Here is a 19,306-nt window from a genome sequence, read left to right as displayed (position 1 = left end):
CTTCTGCTGTTTATAGGCGGTACGTGCACACAAGGGAAGAGAAAAACAACGATATTGCCTGCCTTGATTTCTCACTGAAAGCGAAGCTGGCCCTCTTCCCCCATCATCTCCCTCTCTGCAGAAGAGTCCTGAAACAAAACACCGGTCCTGCCTCAGGCAGGAGGAGGTGTGTGTGTGACTGACAGCCCTGTTTTAAGAGGAAAAATCCTGAACCAAAGAGGAGCTCTTGGATGTTTTTTGTTTCTGCAGTGTCACACAGTGCAGTCACACAGTGACTGCGGAGTGCTGGCCTTCCCCCTCAGTCCATTCCTCCAGTGTGAGGCTTTGGTTAGAGGAGTCTTATAGATAGCTGTATGCCCTTGAAATCAAACAGGGATATATATATATATCTTTTTCTTCTCAAGTCAGCAAACCACTGATAGCTCAGACTCTTCAGCAGATAGGGAGTGAAGTTCATGTGAGAAAAGGAGCTAACCTGGACAGTGATTTTCCTATTTGCTAGCTAGGAAGGTTTTATAAAATAGCTGTCACTGCTGAAAATGACATTGTGTGCATTCATTTAGTTTTAGTGTCACTTTTCTAGTTTTTGCCTTGGTAGCTACATAGTGGGTTCATCATATACTACATAGGGATCTGTCCCTAGCAAATATGGGAGGGTTTGAAATAGCCATTTCTGTAGGAGAAAAAGCTAAATTTAAAAACTGGAAAAGAGATTCTGACTTGCATGAAAACTTAGTGTTCTGTTAGGTGTAAGCTGAGGCACTGTAGTCTGTCTGCAAACTCTGGAAGGCTGATGTGTAGCCTTTGTTGCTCAAGAAGCTGCTAAGTGAGGTGGCAACTCTGCTAGGTTACCCTGCTGCTGTGGCTGAGGACAGTGGTGACACTATTAGCTGGTTGGGTCACATTTATGCTTCTCTGAGTACCAGAGACAGGTTGTGAGTATATCCAATAAATAGATCCAAGAAGCGGGCTAAGGGAGGGGTAAATTGTTTCCTTATTGGCTTACTAAACAACCAGGAGATTAGTGGAGAGGTCATGTAGTGCCCTGCTGGCAGTAATTGAAACTCTGCAAAGGTGAGAAAACAACGCCTCTTCTCCTATTAGCAAATACATCTTGCACTCTTGCTAGCAAATTCATTCAGTCACTTCCTAAGGCGAAACTAATGTTTGGAGTGTTGCTCCTGACTAGGAGCCACGGACAGCACTGTTAGAATTGCCAGACCTTCTAGAAGCTGAAATGAGCATTATTGCTGGTCTCTGGCTTGCGCTTCTAGCCCTTTGGCTGGCTGTGTTGGGCTGACTGTGTCAGGCCATCACAGTTTTGTTGTAAAAAGCACTGTGTAAAAAGATGAAGGCTTGTGTGTGAATTTACAAACAAATATTTTAATTTAAAAAGACAACCCCCCCCMAAACCCAGCTAGCATGCTGCAAGCCAATTTAGGGGACTAACTGGAGGGATGCAATGAACCTGGCTGCGTTAATTAGATCTGAACCTCAGATCTGAGATGCTGAAAAATGCAGAGTCTCTGCAGAAGACTTCGGATGTAGCTGATGTTTCAACCTACCAGTTTAGCTGTGACAGGACCCAGGGGAAGAATAGAGCAGAGAAGGAGAAATACTCTCAAGAGTGCCTTAGACTTGGTGGCTTTTGAAGACCCTTGCCAGAGGTCAGTAATGGTTTTGCAGTTCCCTCTGTCTTACTGAAGTGATACAAACGCATGAATTATCCAAGTTGAAAATCAGAGGCCTCCGTTGCAGGGACAGGTAATTGGGAGATCTCCCTGGCTTGTGGTTTGTGTGGGGTTTGTTTTGTTTTTTTTTGCTTTGGKTTTTTTTTGTGTGCCTTTCTAGATGTGCTATGTTTTCATTGCTAGTGGCAAGTCCTAGCTGAGAAAATGAAAGTGGCTGTGTTTCACAGAACCAGACACTTGTACAGATGCTCCTTGCCACTGCAGAATATGCTGGGGAAGAAACTTTAAAGAGAGTAAATGGGCAAAGGGCAGTGACTGAGACTAAGAGGAAACCCTTCTGTGTGTCAGATGATATCAAAAGAGATAAAACGCTATACTTCAAGGGATGACAACCTTTTTTAAGCTACTCTGTGAAAATCCTGTTGTAGGAGAGTCAAGACAGCACAAGAAAGGTAGGAGGAGGCTTCCAAGAGAACTAATCCCAGCAGGAAGCAAGTCATGTGTCCTCTAGTACAGAGACAATTTTGACTGGGTGCTTCCCTGTTCTCCTTCACAAAGATGTTTGCTTGCTAGACTGTACACGCTGGCACAGGCTTGAGACAAACGTGACGGGTTTAACCAGCCTATCCAGGGGAAGATTCATCTTGTTTGATCAGGAGGATTGGTTTTGTTTTCAGGATGTTTTTCCTCTGCGAGTCTTGACAACATTAGTTAAATAGTAAATCTTGTAGATGAGAAGAAGGAATAACAGGGCTTAGGATCTTCCACTTCCAAGTCCTCATATCCCACAAAAGTTGTGGTATATCTGAAAGGCCAGGAGGTGTTAACACATCCAAACAGGGCACATGTTCAGGGGATCCAACTAAAGAGTTGTCTTCTGCCCCCTGGTAGCAGGGACACTGAGGCTCCAGGATTGTTGGTGCTGAGGTGGTGGGTAACTGAGGCACATGAACCCAAAGATTTGGCAGCCCTCCCCCAGCCACCACAGCAGGAGCTTCTTACTGGAGATGTACCATGTTGCAGAAGTCACCTCATTTCCCCAAATTTCTTTAAAAATGCTTCAGAGCTGACATATAAGCTTCCTTTGACACTGCTCTGATGAGGATAATCAAACATGCTAGAGCACTTGTGCAGTTAGTCAGGAATTTACCTGTGGTTCAGTCCAGCTTCCTCTTAAAGTCAATGGGATTTGAGCCTGACTCACATGAACAGCAACTCTAATTTGTCAAAACTATTTCTATCCTAGCTTTAGCAGCCTTTGTGCCTTGCTGTGGGGAAGTATAAGAAATGTTATTGTATGTTCAGTCCAAAACTTTCCTTTGTTAAGCAATGTTATCCCCATCTGTCCACCCACATAAGGGGAGCAACACAATGGTTTATTTTCCCATAGCTACAAGCCTACAGTTATGGACTCTAGCAGATGATTATTAATAGCTGTGAATTTTTGTATCAGGAAAAAAAAAGAAAGAACAGTTTTCATCAGCTCTATGTAGTCAGACTACCCAGCCCAGCAAAGTAGAGGAGTGACTGAAAAACGGTTCAGGTGCTTGGTGCAGGGAGAGGGGTAGAAGACCCTTGGTAGGAACTGATATTCTTACTCCTTGAAAAGAGAAACATGCAGAGCAAAGCATCCAAGATTTTAATGAGGTGCCTTTATCACCTCTTATACAATATTGAGAGGGTGCAAAGAAGTTGAGTGCTGATGAGCTTTTATAATCCTGTGACAAGCTGCTAATACTAAGTTTTGTTATTCAGTTAGGTTTAAGTATGTTTTATTCTTTCATTGTATGTGTAAATGAATTATATTGCACTTGTTCCTTGCCTCAGCAGAGAATTGTCCTGCTGTCACTTGTGAAGACTATCACTTACAGAGATCAAGGCTTAATTGTGTATCTTCTGTGTTTCAGGTTTGAGGCACATAAAACCCTCACCCTTCTGTCCTCACACAAGATTTTCTTCCATCTATGGTATCTTTTGTGACCATGGTTTGGTTTTGTGTATGTTTTTACATTTTGTTAAAAAAAGCTTTGTAGCTCTGTATCAGGTCAGAGTTCAGGACCATAGCTCAGCTTCAGCTCAGTTGAGACATGGAAGATCCATCGCATCCTTTGGTAATTAAGTTAATCAATTTGGCCAGTGGTGTCTTTTATCTCCGAAATAAGCCATGTTTCAGTCCCTCATGGCTGTTTGCAAGTTTGGTAGAAGAGAAAGCAAGTGGGGACTAGCAGAGCCATGTAAGAGAGAACGGAAGACCATGATGGTACTAGTGTGATGACACTACTTGTGGTTATAAGAGAGGTTTTTTAGTGTTATGCTGCTTACTGTCAAGTTGCTAACAATTACTCAAAGAATGTAAGAGCAGTTAATCTTCTTTGAAGGTGGACAAAGTTTTCTGATGTGTGACCTAGACACAGAAAACTGTGCTTACTGATGACTTGAAAGGAAACTGGATGGAGGTGCATGCTGGCTTAATTTTCTTCTTTTTTTTAATAAAAAAAATTGTCTTGCACTTTGACAGTATACTAAATGCCTAGTATTTTGGAGTGGCATTTGCAGAAACTCCAGTACATAATTTTATTTTTGCCTGTCAATCTGGAAATGGCAGTTTCTTTACTTCTGAACAGAGTTCAGCAATGCTCAAAATGTTTAGATTTCTCATCAGTTATCTCCTTCCTGTTTTCCAGCAGTGTATGTTGGCAGAGAACCAGCTCTCTCGGGAGATGTCAGAAACTTCAGTACCTCTTAGAAACTGGGCCTTTGGGAATAGACCTCTGACCCCCTTGCGCACAAGGCTGCAATGTTCAAAAACCACTGTTTCTGTGCATCCTTAAAGCATGATGAATCAAGATGCTGGGAACAGCTTTGCAAACCTAGGATGTCAGTAACCTTCTTGGAAGCTGATAACTTCTGTTTCTTGGCTCTATTTCTTTTCATTGCCCGGCATGAAAGTTTGCTTTCAGATGTCTCATGAGCTCTGGGATACTTTCAAGAACATGTGTTTTGAGGAAGAAGTTGCAGGAATTCCTGCATGTTTCTTAGTATTTCAAATATAATCAAATGCCATTGAGAATCTAGGCTGACTCTATCAGGAAGGGGACGGATGGTTGTGGTCTCTGTACCTAAGTTGTAAGACACTTTTTGATGAAAAGAATGCAACCTTTTGAGAAGCATGGCTATATCCACTGGGTGCCACAGGCCTTTGAAACTTGCAAGGAGTAAATCCCAGGGCTGCAGAAGTGTTCTGCTGTGTCCCTTGAAATCCGCTCAGATTTCTTTGCGGCTGAAATGCTGAAAAATCCTCCACTTCTATTGTTTAGCGCATGTGCTGTAGAAAAGCACTGGCAGTGTGTCAGAGTAATATCCGAACAGCAACACTCTAACCTGACGTTCGGCCACAGGGCAGCGCACAAACACCACTAAAGGTCAGAAACAACCAACCTGTTCAGGAAGCATGAGCTGGCAGAAGGGCTGCATGAGGCTGCAGGTGCTAGCTGCCTGTTCCCAAACCCAGTACTGAACATCCATGACCCAGCTACACTCTGAAGTGCTAAAAAAAAAAACAGTTCCTGCAGGCAGCTATTCCCATATATCTACATCCTCTAGCTATAAAGCATAGCCAGGAGATGGCTGTCAAGGACAGGGTCTGGCAGCAGTTGGCACCCAGCCTCTTTCGCCCCTTGCATGTCAGCAGGTTTTCTGTCAAAGTGGTAAACAGTCTGCTGCTCCTGCTTCTGTACTGCCATGGGTACAGCAGTGCTGAAGACTTGGGGCATAAGCTTTTGTGCATGTTTTGTGAAAGGAAGGGTTGTACAGAATTGGACTTTTTTTCTCTCTCTCTCTCTTCCTGTTTGAAAGCCTTAGTTTAGGCCACACATACAGAGGCTGTTGAAAGAACCCTTAATAGATAGAGCATGTAAAAGCTAGGGAAAATTTAGGAAGAGGTCACTTCAGTGGAAAGCTCAGTTGCCTGTTCCAAGCTTTCTGAGTGCCTGTGTTACAGTAGGCTAGGCCCCAGTTTGCAGAGGTGCTGAGCTGCTAGTGACAGGCAGGCCTTGGGAAGATGCAAGGGAAAGGGAGCTGGTAGAGGAGGGAGCAGAGGTGTCTGACTTCCTCAAATTTTCAGGCATCCCTGGTCCCCATCTTATCTCTTGTCACCCCACCCAGACCTTGCCCATGGCATCTCCAGCAATCTTTAAAGCCATCAGCACTGTCTAGTAGCCTTCTCCAAAGCTGCAGGCCCTGAGAAGCTCAGTTCCCCTGATCAGGGGTGTAAGAGGCTGCCTTGCAAAGACAGTTTTGGTGGTCTTCCAGGGGAGCTGGGGTTGCCCAGAGATGCTCAGTCAGGTTGAGTGTGGGGAGGGGGTTAAGGTTCTGTTTCCCTGATCTGTCTCCTCCTTATCTGTTTCTCCAACACATAAAAAGTGTTCTTCTACCACAGTGGTAGTGACCTTTTTTAATGTCTGTGAGGCTCTTAGATGCTGTAGTGACAAATGCCCTAAAGAGGAAAAAAAGTAAAAACCCCAAACAAATGAGTAGGTGACTAACTCTGCAATTTCTTCTATGCATAAAGAGGATAAGCCAGGGACAACTTACTGAACACAGGTACTTAGCAGCTGCTTTCTCTCCTTTTGTGCTGTGTCTGTAGAGGTGAGAAAGAAACCCATCTGCAGTTGGGTAGCTGTGGATCTTGTCCTAGAGCATTTGCACCAGGAGGACAAATGAGGGTTCTGTAGGTAACTTATGTGATGATATTTCCAAGTCTTTGAGAGCTCTACAGCAGTGGAAATGAGTGTTTGTTTTTTGTTTGCTTGTTGATTTTTGTACATAACTCAGAATCCTCATTGGTGTAGGTGGTGCTTTACAATAGAACGGAACAGAACAAGGAGCTGCTGCCCTGCCCAAAAGGGCGTCTGATGCAAAAGCCATGCGTGGGTACAGTGCAGAAGAATGGGGAACAGAGGGAGCTCTGTTAGCTATGATTAGTTAGCAGAGGGACTCTGTGAAAGCTGGTTAGAAATACCATGCTCCCCACATCAGGGGTCAGGCTGAGCTGGTCAGTTCTCAGCAGTCCATTTGAATAGTAGTTGACCCTGTCAGCTAAAGCTTCAATTAGGGACCTTGTCAGAGGATATTGTTCTGAGCATGACCCTCTATGGTGCCCAAAGGGCTGAGTCTGCTGAAACAAGGCCCTGTGAGCCATGTCTCTAAATCTTCTCTGACTAATGAAGACCTTAAATACAGAGGAGCCAGCCTGATTGGGCTCCTCTGGAAATTGGAAGCTTGTGTGCAAGTGTGGGAAAATTCCTGTTGGAGTAGTGTAGTGTGTTGAGGGGTCTGGGAGCAACTGCTCAAATGGCTACTAAGTGATTCCAGATGCCTCCTGCAGTACAGAAGATGTGGGGGAGTTGTCCCGACCGCTCCTGAGTTTCAGCAGGTCCTGTGACAATGGGAGTTTTTTTCCCACAGCTTCTACCATTGCCTAGAGGAATATTTGCTAAAATGCTGAGAATATTTCCAACACTCAACCTGGTCCTTGCAGTTTAGTAAGAAACATCTCTTTCCTGGGCTGCAGATGCAGCAAGGCGTTTGTCTATGCGCCTAAATGTAAAAAGTGTCATGAGTCTGTCGCTTCAGCTGATCTTAAGTGTTGGACAGGCTTAAAATGAAAGCAAGTTTTAGCCTCATAAGGTAAAGGGTTAAACCTGTGTTACAAAATTGTAAATGATTTCAGAAAGGAAAAAACAAAGGAACCCAGCAAAGGCAGCAGTTAATGCTCATGAGGGACAGGACAGTGGTTTCCTCTTAACCCTATTTAGACTGAATGTCTTTGAGAACAAAGTGGTCTTGAAGGGTTGATGCTTTGACCATTGTTAACCTTTTCTCTCAAGAAGTAAATTGAATTGCAGTTATAAAGTTGGCAGAACTTGTACCATAGGGTGTTGGTATTTTGTCTTGGAGTGTGCTGGTGTTTAGAAGGCTCTACCTAGCATGCATTCACACATGATTAGGTTCAAGGGTTGCTTGCTCTGCAGCAATGTAGCAATTTAGTGTAGTGAGTCTTAAGTGTTCCTATTCTTAGGTCCTGTACAAAATCCAGTTAACTGAACTTTGCCCAATTGGGTTTCTCACTGTTTGTCCCACAGTAAATGGGACACAAGCAGAGCCTGGGAACAGGTGCTCCAAAGATAAAAGAAAGGACCTGGGTGACCCTGCTGTGATTTAATAGGGTGGGTTGGTTGGTTGGTTTGTCTTCCATGCCCTAAAGTCTCTGTGGAGAGAACTTTGCCATATTTTCTTGTTATGTTTAAGAAGCTGATCTGGCTTAAAGTGAAAAGTCTAGATTTCTCCATCTTTCAGTCAGGTAGGTATGTGGCACCAGTGGGGTGCATATCAGTAGGGCTATTCTGCAGAGTCACCATTAGCTGCCAGAGGAGACAAAATTTTAAGCAATACAAATATGCTGGTTTCAGTGCAGTTTCCTCATTCGTGGTTTGTTGTTTTTAATTGAATGGCTTTTGAATGTTCTGTAAGAAATTTCTCTGACTTCCCTGTAACCTGGCTAAGTGTTTCAAGGACAGGTCTGCCTTGTTCTCCTAAAGACGACCTTCTCCTAAAGAAAGTTAAAAAATAACTGTATCAGAAAAATGTAGCTATATTAAAAACGTTGCCATCAATTATGTCAGGAAAAAAAAAAGAAAAAACTGAACCCCTAGTTGAACTATTTGCAAGATTCTTTAAGGTGGGTATTGCAACACCAAGTCCCTGCTGAAGATGTTGACTAGATGAATTGGTATACTGTGTTCATTTGTCAGGATAGGGAAGATGCAAGAAGGAATGTAAATAAGGCCTTCAGCACTTCAGACTTCACATAGAAAAACAAAGGGGATTTTGGGAATGTCTTTTTAACATAGCTAATTCCTTTTTAAAATAGAAAGGCCAGAATACTTGATTGTACTGCAGCAAAGCTGTTTCCCATACTGTTGTGGAATATCTGTGTAAAATAGCTAAAAATCAGTGATCTTATGGGTTTCTAGGGTACCTTATGGGGCAGTTCTGTACCTTGGCATTGCACCCATGATACATTGGGGCGTTTGCATTCTTCATTCCAGTAGGAGAAGGTCCCACCCTTTTTCTGTATTGGACCTGGAAGGCTAATCAAGAACTGGTAGACTACCCCCAGTCTCTAGCAAAACAGCTGTGGGGAAAAGATAGCACTATAAGGATTTTCTGGGCCTCTTTTGTGCAGAATCCCTGTTGTAACAGACTTGCATGTTCCAAAATATAACCACTTTGATACCTGTTGTCCAGACTGTGCTACTGGGATAACAAGCATCACAAAAGATGCATCAGAGATGAAACTGAGCAACCTTCTCCGTTGTGTAACAATCTTGTTTATGGTAGTTTCTTCTCAATTTAGTAGCTGTTGGTAGGTGGAAGTCTAGCTATGTGCTGTCTCTTCAAAACAGCAGTTGTGCAACAGACATCTTCCTCTGAGACATCATCCGTGTTACTTTCTCCTTTTTTCCAGATTGTCCACAACCACCACAGCCTGAGAATGGAGGCTATAAATGCCACCCTAGTCCCTGCAATGACCCTCTAACTTCAGGCAGTGTCATAGAGTATCTGTGTGTTGAAGGCTACATGCTGAAGGGAGATTATAAATACCTGACCTGTAAGAATGGACAGTGGAACCCAGCCATGGAGGTTAGCTGCAGACTCAGCCCAGGTGAGTACTCAGTGACGCCAGTGGGACTGTCAGAATTGCCCTTACCTCTGCTTTTCAGATTCTCCATAAACACTGAGTCAGTATTATGCTGAGGTAGACCAGACAGGCTACCTCTGTTGCCCTGTACCCCTTTGCTCCAGCAGTTTAATAAATGCAGCTCACAATCACAGTGGTCTTTATTAAAAATGTCTCTTCTATAACAGCCTGTCGGATGTAAACCCATTTCCCTTTGTGCAGGAAGACAACCCATGGAAAGGAGTACAATGGAGGCAACTTACGATTTTTTGGATCCTTTCCTTTTGGCAGCTCTGGCTTCAGAGATGGGGGAGGCCCTAACTCAAGCATTTTCCATGCTGTCCATTTTTGCTTCTGGTGGGCTTGGACAGTACCCTCAATCATGTACCCTTTTGTTGATATGTGCAGGTGTGAGTAGTATATGGAGCTTTTCTCCTTCCTTGCAAACAGGTTAATAAACTGTTGGTCTGCTGTGACACAGAGCTCTGGGTCTGCTTTTCAGTGGACCGGCAGAAAAGGATGTTGCTGACAAATGATTTCTGCTTCTTTCTAAATGAGTGGACAGCTTTTGTTTTGTGGGTGTCTCCCAGCTGAACAGGAATCCCTCTTATCAGGACAAGAAAGTAAAAATTTGAGGGGAAAAATGTTCGGCATACAGCTCTTAATTACCCATGGCTCTTCTGGTTTTAAAAGCATGTGTACTGGATAAGGAGAGACCTCCTGTCTTTCGGTTTGACCTGCTGGTATAGTCTATCTGCTCAGTCATCCTGAGTCAGCAAGATGTGCATGCTGGGATTAAGTCTTGTAAACCAAAACGCAAAATATGTTATCTTAATCAGAAGGAAACAGAAAAGAACCCTCCTCAAGCCCTTTTTGGAGCTAACTGCAGATCTGTGATCACTGGAACATCCTGTCCTGCTCCAAAGACACTGTCTTCTCAGTTTCCCTGTCATGGCTATTCTAATAGCTCCTCCTATGGGCAGATGCATAGGGAAGGGAACTGGGAATTTACCTGGAAGCAGTTGGATCCTGAAGAGGCTTTTCAAATTCAGCATAAGCATCCTCTCTGCAGTGATCCCCCTCCCCCTTGCTTGCTTGCAGAAGAAAACTGCACTATGGCAAGTAGTGCTCCCTGGATGGCATTTCTGCACAGCAGCACTTAGTCCACATCAGGGCTGAAGGGATTGTGTTGTGGCAAGCAGCTTTCCTCTAGCATCCTGAGAGACAGTGGCCCCATCAAAAACATGGGGCCTCAAAAATGTGGCTAAAAAGTGCAAAAGCTACTGCTGAGTGAGCTAATTGCTTTCACAGTACAGGCTTTGAAGCAACTGATGAAGGTCAGAGGCAGCTGAGGTTTAACTACTAGGTCTCTTTTATAGGGGAAAGGAAGGAGGAGGGAGTCTAGAGAGGGAAAGAGAGTAGGTCTTACAGTTATTGGTAATGATTAAGACCCTCACCTACTCCATACAGAGTAAATTAAATCCCTAGAAGGTGTCAGAGATGTTTTGTATAGCTCTGTCCCTGTCAGTCCTGTAGCCTTTGAGTGTTTCTTGTATCAGCTAGTAAGCATCTCGCTGGAAGCTGAGTTGGTGAGTGTGCTGGTGTGTACCCCACATGGTGAGCTGCTTTACAGCATTGCATATTGACTCTGAAAATGGAGTGCCCTTTTTGCCTACCCTATTCCCTGTTAGTCTACTCAAAGTGCCCTGGATTATTTTGAAAATGGGAATCTTTACTCAGCCTTATTTGCCATAGGGGAAAAATGTACTAGACTGTCTTTCCTGGGGAGGGGTCTGGCTACTTCTGAAAATTTTCAGGAAAACAAGGACAAGACAGGCAGCCCAACAGGTTTAACTGCAAAGCAAGATGCAGAAAATGCAAGCTGTTAAGACACCTATTTTGCATGCAGATTTCTGGCTGCAGGCTTAAAAGCAGTGGTCCTCTGGTTTTCTTCTCTTCCATTTGTATGCCCTTCTTCCCTTCATCCCCACCTGCAGGTGTGCCCTGCATCCCACTGCGGTTTGCGAACTGCGCTCCTGAAGGATGCAATGAATGTAGCAAAAAGGAATTAAGGAGTTCATGCATGGAAACGTCCTGAATATGAAACACTAGTATTTGCTGATGGGGGTGTGAGGTGTAGAGAGATCTCTACCAAAGACATAAACTGGGACAGAGACCATACATATACAGGCAATTTTGTGCTCTAGTGAGGTGAAAGGACTAGAGTAGCATCCTAGACATGATACGCAGTGCTCAGTGATACAAGCTCCATGCTGTTCTCTCTCCACTCCCAATTTATTCCTGTCCTGCAGGGACCTTTAAAAGCCAGATGGGTTCTGGCACAGTCGCACCACACAGCTGAGGGATAGCAGACTACAGAGGAAGGGTAGGAGAGAGTAATGTAGGCAGGGCATGTGTATCTGGCACTGGAAACTTGGCATCCTGAAACAACATCTTGCCTTCCCTCTCTGTTCCCTGGGATATGTGTTTGTGTGATAGAGAACTGAATGCTTGTTACATCTTAAATACACCAAGCCAGGTGATTTCCACCCCTTCCTTTGCAAGACTGTTCCATTAGCCAAGAAAACACGTTATATGGAACCTTTCCTATTGTTTGGCCTAAAATACCCTGCTTATTGTACTTTACTGATGACATCAGGACATTTTTTAGCTGTTGCTCAGCAAGATCTATATATAGCGTGACCCTTATCACCTTCTCCCCTCTGTCAGCCCCCATGGCCTGGTTGTATTGCCTTTCTTTGTGCTTCCTCTGTGCTTTTCCAAAGAAGCTTTGTCTGTTGTAGTTTCTCTTTATAGCTGATGGAGAGGAGTCAGATGAAGCTCCAAACTGTCCTCTGGAGGAGATTACCTCTGTGCCTTGACTGTATAGGAAAGTTGGACTCCTCACACATGCGCCCAAGTATAAGTCCTGAGAGCAGGCAGTGTGACTTTCTCCTTCCCTATGGAAGTGATTTAAGGGAGTGGATCCTTCTAACTTCTGTTCCTCTTCCTTTGTAGAAAAGGACTCTCCCCCAACAATTGGAGTACCCACGCTCTCCATAGTGGCCTCCACAGCAAGCTCTGTCGCCCTGATTCTTCTCTTAGTTGTGCTGTTTGTTTTGCTGCAACCAAAGCTGAAGTCATTCCATCACAGCAGGTGAGTGTAGCTGGGGTTTGGAGGGGCTCAGAGGTGTCCTATTTCTTTGCAGCAGACACCCAGTAAGGTATTTGATTTAGGCCTTCATTCAGGACCAATTTATCCCCTTGCTTCTCTCCTTCTGCTTTCATCACTATCACTGTTTTTCTTCAAGTTTTATTGCCTTGTGGGGCTTTGTGGCTTCCTCAGAGATCCATCATGTGTTCTCATATCATGGTAAGCCAAACTCTGCTTTTGGTTACCATATCTTCCTGTGTCCAGACAGCCCCATAGGTCAGTGAGGTAAGGGGTGATTCCTGTAACAGGCCATTTTTGTAGTAGTCAGCAGACCAAAAGCTTCATCAACTGGGATAGAATCTACATTTAGATTATAAAAGACAGGATGGTGAGAGAGGTTGAGGACAGTGCAGTTCCCTTTTCAGGGATGAGAAAGGGGAAAGAGGAGGCAGAATGTTCCTGTCTCTCATTTAAGCCATCAGGCCTGACAAACCCCGGAGCTACATGGCTATGATAACATCTGCTTTTTACCTGACACTTTGAGTTTCCGGTTTCTGTGTGTTTCCAATTACAAAGCAGGCTCTCTGGGTTTCACAGATGGTCTGGCCACACAACCTCTGTTCTGACTTCCCAGACATACAGCGCCTGTGTGCATGAACATCCTGCCCAGCATTGCCGCATTGTGCACCTCAGTGGCACCTCTCCCCTAGGGTCTAGCAGTAGTCTGGGATTGTGGTCTGCAATGCCCTGCTACGGTTGCCGTTCTAATCTCACTTAATGAGTGATTTTCTTCTCTTTTTCCTTGGCCTCAAATGTAAAAAGTTATGATCCCTACCAAAGTGTTCAGGTATTTATTTTATTTATCTTTCCCAGTCTGTCTGTCAGATCCTACAGTATTGTTAATGAGATGTGCAAATCTGCCATAGTTCGCTGCTGTGGGGAAAAATTCCTCCTGGTCTGGGTTTGTGGAGGAGAGGAGGGACCTGGCTGTAACACTGTTGCCATCTGAGGTGAACAATGTCACTGTGGACTCCCTCTTCTGAACCAGCTACTGGTACTCCTTAAACAAGAGGGGAGGTGTGGCTGTCCAGCAGCCCAGAGGCTTGAGAGGTGGCATCCTGGAATCTGCCCTTTTCTGCAGAAGTCTAAACCATTACGGACAAGAAAAACTCAATCTTAGGACTCTGACTCATGAGCCTGGGTGATTCACAGTGGGACAGTTTAAGAGCTGTCTGCCCTACCTCTGCCAGAGGTTATCTCCCCAGCGGCAAAGATGGCAGAACAGGCAGTGCTGGGTGTTGCAAAATATAGCAGTGTATCAAACTGAAAGCAGTGGTTATCTGAGTTCTCTTCATATGCATGCTCTGACACCAGAGAGCTCCGAGTCATCATCATTGTCAGATTTAGCTATGGAGGCAGGTGAGGTGAGATGGCTCTTTGTCTGTAAGAGATCACCTCTTACAGATGAATCCATCAGGCACTTGAATTACACCCCTTGCTTGTGTTTATGGCAATTCACAGCAGACCTGCAAGGCCATGCTTGCTTATAATAAGAGCTTGGTAAAACACCACCCAGGTTTCTTCTTCTGTTCTCCCATAAATAAGCCATTGCTGAGCATTAGAGTGCTGCTGTGGCAGAGGTGGGTGGTTACTGGGGTTCCCAGTGTGTATATATATCTCTTATAAATAAAAATAAAAATGCTCAGTGTGACTCTTTTCCTTTGTTTCTTTGAGGCGAGACCAAGGTGTGTCTGGGGATCAGGTCTCTATCATGGTGGATGGTGTCCAGGTGGCCTTGCCATCCTACGAAGAAGCGGTGTATGGCAGCACAGGAAACTGCATTCCACCCTCGGATTCCCGGGTGCAGATCGTGCTGTCGGAGGGAGCTGGGCAGAATGGAGCCAGAGAGATGCAGCAGCAGGACCAAGGGGCTTGCAATAGTTTTGATAGAGAAGATGAAGCCCCAGGACACTCTGGACTGTGTGAAGCCAGCGGCTCTCAGCGCTCTGAAACTGTTCTTGTGCATCAGGCTGCTACCTCTTCCTGGGTAGCTGGCATGTCTAGTAGCAGACCTATGCACAAAGAGGTCCAAGACTCAGAAAGCAGTGACATACAGAGCCTTTTATCACTCACTTCCTCTGAGGAATACACAGACGGTATGTGACCTGGGTGAGGAGTGCTAAATGAGACACTTGTAAGAGTTGGTTCTTCCGCAGTGTGACCAGCTAGGATGAAAATGGCAAAGAATGCCCGTACATATGATGTCAAGCACCGGGGGGTATTTGAAAAGAGGTATCCCAGTCTCCATGGCTTGATGTTACACAGCTTAGATGTGCATGCAGGACCTGATATCTTCTTCTGAAGTATTGGGAACCCAGGACAGTATGGAAAGCGTGATGGAGTTCTGCTCACTTGTGTTGTCTTAGCAAAGCAGAGAAATGCCAGCCTCCAGAATTACAGTGCAGATACAGCTGCATTTGTGGAAATGAGCCTCTGTCATAGTTGGGTGAGAGTTGGGAGGATATGCTTGGGATACAAGCCCTTTGCGATGTTTAGGCTTCTCCACTTTTTGTCTGTTTTAATAAGCAGCTTTCTGCCACAGTGTGTACAATGCTGCAACCCTGGCACATGAGAAGACCTGAAAGGGTTATGCTTGAACTTCCGATCATACAGGGCAGAGGTGCAAGTCTGTTGTTTAACACTCAGTCCATCTTGCACTCTTTTGACTTCTCTGTCCTGCCCTGAAGGAGTGGCGTTACAATGCCAGAGCTGATGTGAAGGTGCAGCTTAAGGTTGCTTTTGCGGAGCCTGCTGTGTCAGGGCAGAACTTCTCCTTTCCGTAGGGTCAAGCCCTACATCTTTAGTAATGCCATTCTGAACCCTTGCAGTAAGAACAATCAAACAGGATTTTCACTGAAGGGCAGAACTAGCAGCATGTCTTGAGATGGATGTTAAACATCAAGTGTGTAAAACAAGAATCCAAAAGTGGGCATTACCAAAAAATGTCTGCAGTGCAGAAATTGGAGGATGTCGCTTCTGCACTGCATCACTTTTATCACTGTTCAGAAACCTGTATTGACTTAATGCTTGTTGTACAGGAGCAGATTGCCCCTTATGGCATGAACAATGAGGTTTGTGCTTTTGGTGCAAAGATGAAGCTGCAGCTACTGGACCTCCATCTGTGCAGGAGGTTGCATTTTTTCAAGTTAGATGAGAGCAAGTGTGAACCGTGTTCCCTATCATCCCTGTCACAGCAAGAAACTTCTTGTCTTGGACGTTTTGAGAAACTAAAAGGTTGGGGAGGTCATGGCAAAGGTGGAAATCATGTTTTTTTTAGGGAAGTTACTCCCTTCCTCTACACAGCACTGGTGAGGATGCACTGGGAATACTGTGTGTTGTTGTAGGACCCCTAGTTCTAGAGGGACGTGGAGATGGAGGGGCTTTGGTAGAGGGCTGCCAAGATGATTAGGGACCTGAGTAGAGGCTGAGGGAGCTGGGCTGCTTTAATCTGGCAAAGACAATGCTGAGGGRCAATCCAATAGCCGACTACAATTACTTGGCAGGGAATTAAAAAGTCAGTGGAGCCAAACTCTTCTCAGTCATGCTAAATGATATAACGTGGAGCAATGGCCACAAGTTGCAACTTGGCAGATTCAGATTGGACATTACAAAAATATATTCTGCTAGGGGGTAGTGCAGGACCAAAGAGGCACCAAGAGAGGTGGTAGAATCTCAGTCCTTGAAGAATTTCAAGCCTGGAGCTGGCAATGGTCCTGCTCACAGGGGCAGGTTGGACCAAAAGCCCTCCAGAGGTCCCTTTCACTGTGTTAGGATGAGAGGAAGAACACTACATTATCATGCTGCGGTAGCCTGATTAGCAAGACATGGGAGCCAGTCTTGCTTTCAACAGTAGTTTTTCTTATGTCTGTTGAATTGCATGAAGTTTAACTTTTTTTTTCCCTCCTCTATCCAGATATTCCTTTACTGAAGGAAGCATGAGGCCTGCTGCATTTGTCTAGCCTTCTTGGGTTTCTCCCTTTTTCACCTCCCCTTGGGACAGAAGCACTCTGTGCAGCCTTCTCCGTCCTCACAAGCTGTGCCCTGGATACCTCCAAGCAGAGTCCCCCTCAGCTGAAGATCCAAAGGATGTCGCCAGGTTGCCTCCAGGATGCACCAGTGGGGTTGGTGCAGTGCTGGCTTCCCCATTCCATCTGCATCAGGGGCTCAAGGAACAYAGTGGATTTGAGCTCGTCTCTCCTCTTCCGCAGCCAGATGTTTGACAGCAGTCTCTGGAGAGCTGCTCCTTTCTTGTGCCTTTCTCCTCCTCACACTGGCTTGTCACAGCTTCTCAGCCTCTCTAGCCCTTCTGCTGTCCAGAGAGCAGGGGCTAAATCTGCTTGCTCACTGGGTGCAGACACAGTTTATATATACATATGTATATTATATAGGCTCTTCTTCCAGCATCCTCTTTGATAGGGCAGGACAAATGGGACTGAACCTGGGCTTGGGAGAGAGTCCAGTTACAAGGCAACTTGTGATGTCTAGAAGTGCCTGGAATGAGATGGGCTGTGTGATAACTTAGTTGTGCAATAATGATTCATTGAGATTTGCTAGAGCTCTGAAGGCAGAGAAATCAAATGTTTGGGAAAGCCCTCTGCCCTTCTCAATACCTTCTGGTATAGCAGAGCAATTGCATCTCTACAAGAGTCCACTCCTGAAAATCTCACTCCTCTTTCCTTCCTTCACTACCAGTGCAGTCCACTTAGCTACGCTGGAAGCTGGGACTGTGACTGTGCTGCAGACAAGACAACTCTTTTGGCTTTGGTCTGATGCTGGAGCAGCTCCTGATGTTAGATTGTGGGAGAGCCATGGTGGCCACTGGTCAGCAGGGTGAGAAATTAGCACATTTATAAGCAAGCCAGGAGGATCTGACTTTCAGTTAACCAAGCCTGTGTTARTTGTGAGTTAGTCCCATTCACTTAGGCATCAGGACTGGAACCTGATTTGTGGCCCCTATTCTTCTGAATATGTTGTGTGTCTTACAAAGCTTTTCCTATTATTAAGGCTGTTCTGCGCTATTGCTTGGGTTCCCCTTGCTCAGGTCTTCAGGCAGAGGTAACGCTTTTCAGTTGTAATCTGGTAGTAGTTCTTGTGTTTGAAACTGTTGGAAGAAAAATGCCCGTGCGTAGTGAATGCCAGGTCACATTGGTTCAATCCCAAATTACCTTGCCAGTCATACTAGGTACCTGAGCACTTGAATCCTGGGTAACTCCATCCAAATGGCTAGTGCATCTTTCTAGCTTCATATTGTCAGAGTCTGCAGTTTTAACCTGATGTGCTTCAGTGGGCCTGCACAGAAAGGGTTCTTCCTTGTGGCTGGGCATCAAAGGGCTTTGTAAAGTCTCTCCTAAATACAGCATGGTTGCCTGTCACTGTGAAGGAAGGTTGGCTACATTTGGACGGTGGTGCCAGAAGACATCACAACTTATTCCAGAACAAGAATACTACAGATTATTTTAAGGAAGTTCTGTTAAGAGAGAAAAAAAATCCCAAAATGTATACATCCTCACCCCACAGTTATCTATGGCAGGTCAGTGTCCTGGTTGCTGTTAACAGGATTTTATTGCAGGAAACCAAGTTCATGTGGGATGGGTGAGCCAAGCAAAAAGCATTGTGGTAGTTGCAAGGTTCAGTGGGGCGGTCTGGAAACAGTGTTCCTTGGAACTGGTTTCAACAGAAGATTAGGCTTCTTAGATGTGTGTACCTTGTCAAAACTGCCTTGAGGCAACCAAGACAGTGCTGCCCTGTGAGAAGCTGCTAAATTTTCATCTGAGTTGAAGGAGCAAAATGTCATGGCCTTACACATCATGTGGTAGCGTACAGGTGAACAGGGCTTCTGTTTTACAATACTCACAGTCCTCATCCTTGTTGCTCTGGGAACAGGCTATCACAGCACTTGGTAAAAGTGACATGGCACTTTAAAAAAAAAAAAAAAAGACTGTGGCTTTGATCCAGTTCCTGGAAATAGGGATTGGCCATGGTGTCCAACTGTCTGCCTGCTGCTCCTGTTTCTGATTAGTGTTAATTCTTAGGACAGCTGGGACAGCACATGCCTGTGGATGGAGGAGTGCTATTTTCCCTATCTTTGTTTTAGAGGGACATTATTAAATTAAAAATACAATATTTTAAAATTCCTTCCCTGTTGCTCATATCATCTTAGGCTAACACAAGGATTTGATAAATCCAGTTTGGTTGAATTTGGGTTTTTTGTTCAGTTTTTTGTTTCAGATGATGAAAATGCAATGTCATTTTACCTAGGGCTTTAGTGTTTCAACTTCAAGCAGTGCAGAGGGCAAATGTTATTTACCTGTCTGCTGTTAAAATTTTAGAAAATAACAGTATTGGAATGTTCTTAGTTTTTAATTCCTGCCTTAAAAAATGATCTAAGCTTGAGCAGTGTCTCATTCACTGGTTTTCTCAAAGCAYGTGGAGGGAGCAAGTGAGTGTATGGTGGGAAGGAAAGATGATGTGACCTTTTTCCTGCTTCCTAGTGAAAACAGAGTAGGAGGAGTTGCTCTTTACATAGTTTAAGGTCCTGTCTACTCAGACTTACCCCAGCAAAAGAGGTGCAGAAGCCAGGTGCGTTCTGTCTTCCTGCAAGATACAGTCCTGAACTCAGTGTAGCACTGGGTTGGTGGAAGAAGTGTTCACTTAATGAAG

General features: G+C 44.8%; 1 protein-coding gene across 5 annotated transcripts in view; it reads left to right on the top strand.

The window, feature by feature from the left end:
- SUSD6 (sushi domain containing 6) overlaps positions 1–18,563 on the top strand; it is an 86,418-nt gene extending 67,855 nt beyond the window's left edge. For all 5 annotated transcript variants that reach the window (XM_026060949.1, XM_026060948.1, XM_026060947.1 and 2 more), the window contains 4 exons: positions 9,220–9,417; positions 12,451–12,589; positions 14,321–14,742; positions 16,560–18,563. In XM_026060949.1, the coding sequence (XP_025916734.1) occupies positions 9,220–9,417; positions 12,451–12,589; positions 14,321–14,742; positions 16,560–16,585 (785 nt within the window). In that variant the 3' untranslated portion in view covers positions 16,586–18,563. The remainder of the gene's footprint in view (positions 1–9,219; positions 9,418–12,450; positions 12,590–14,320; positions 14,743–16,559) is intronic.
- The last annotated feature ends 743 nt before the right edge of the window (positions 18,564–19,306 follow it).

This window comes from Apteryx rowi, unplaced genomic scaffold (genome assembly GCF_003343035.1).
Source record: "Apteryx rowi isolate R43461 unplaced genomic scaffold, aptRow1 scaffold_173, whole genome shotgun sequence".
In the NCBI taxonomy this organism is placed as follows: domain Eukaryota; kingdom Metazoa; phylum Chordata; class Aves; order Apterygiformes; family Apterygidae; genus Apteryx; species Apteryx rowi.
The sequence above is the reverse complement of the archived record's forward strand: the minus strand, read 5'-3'. Positions and strand labels throughout refer to the sequence as shown.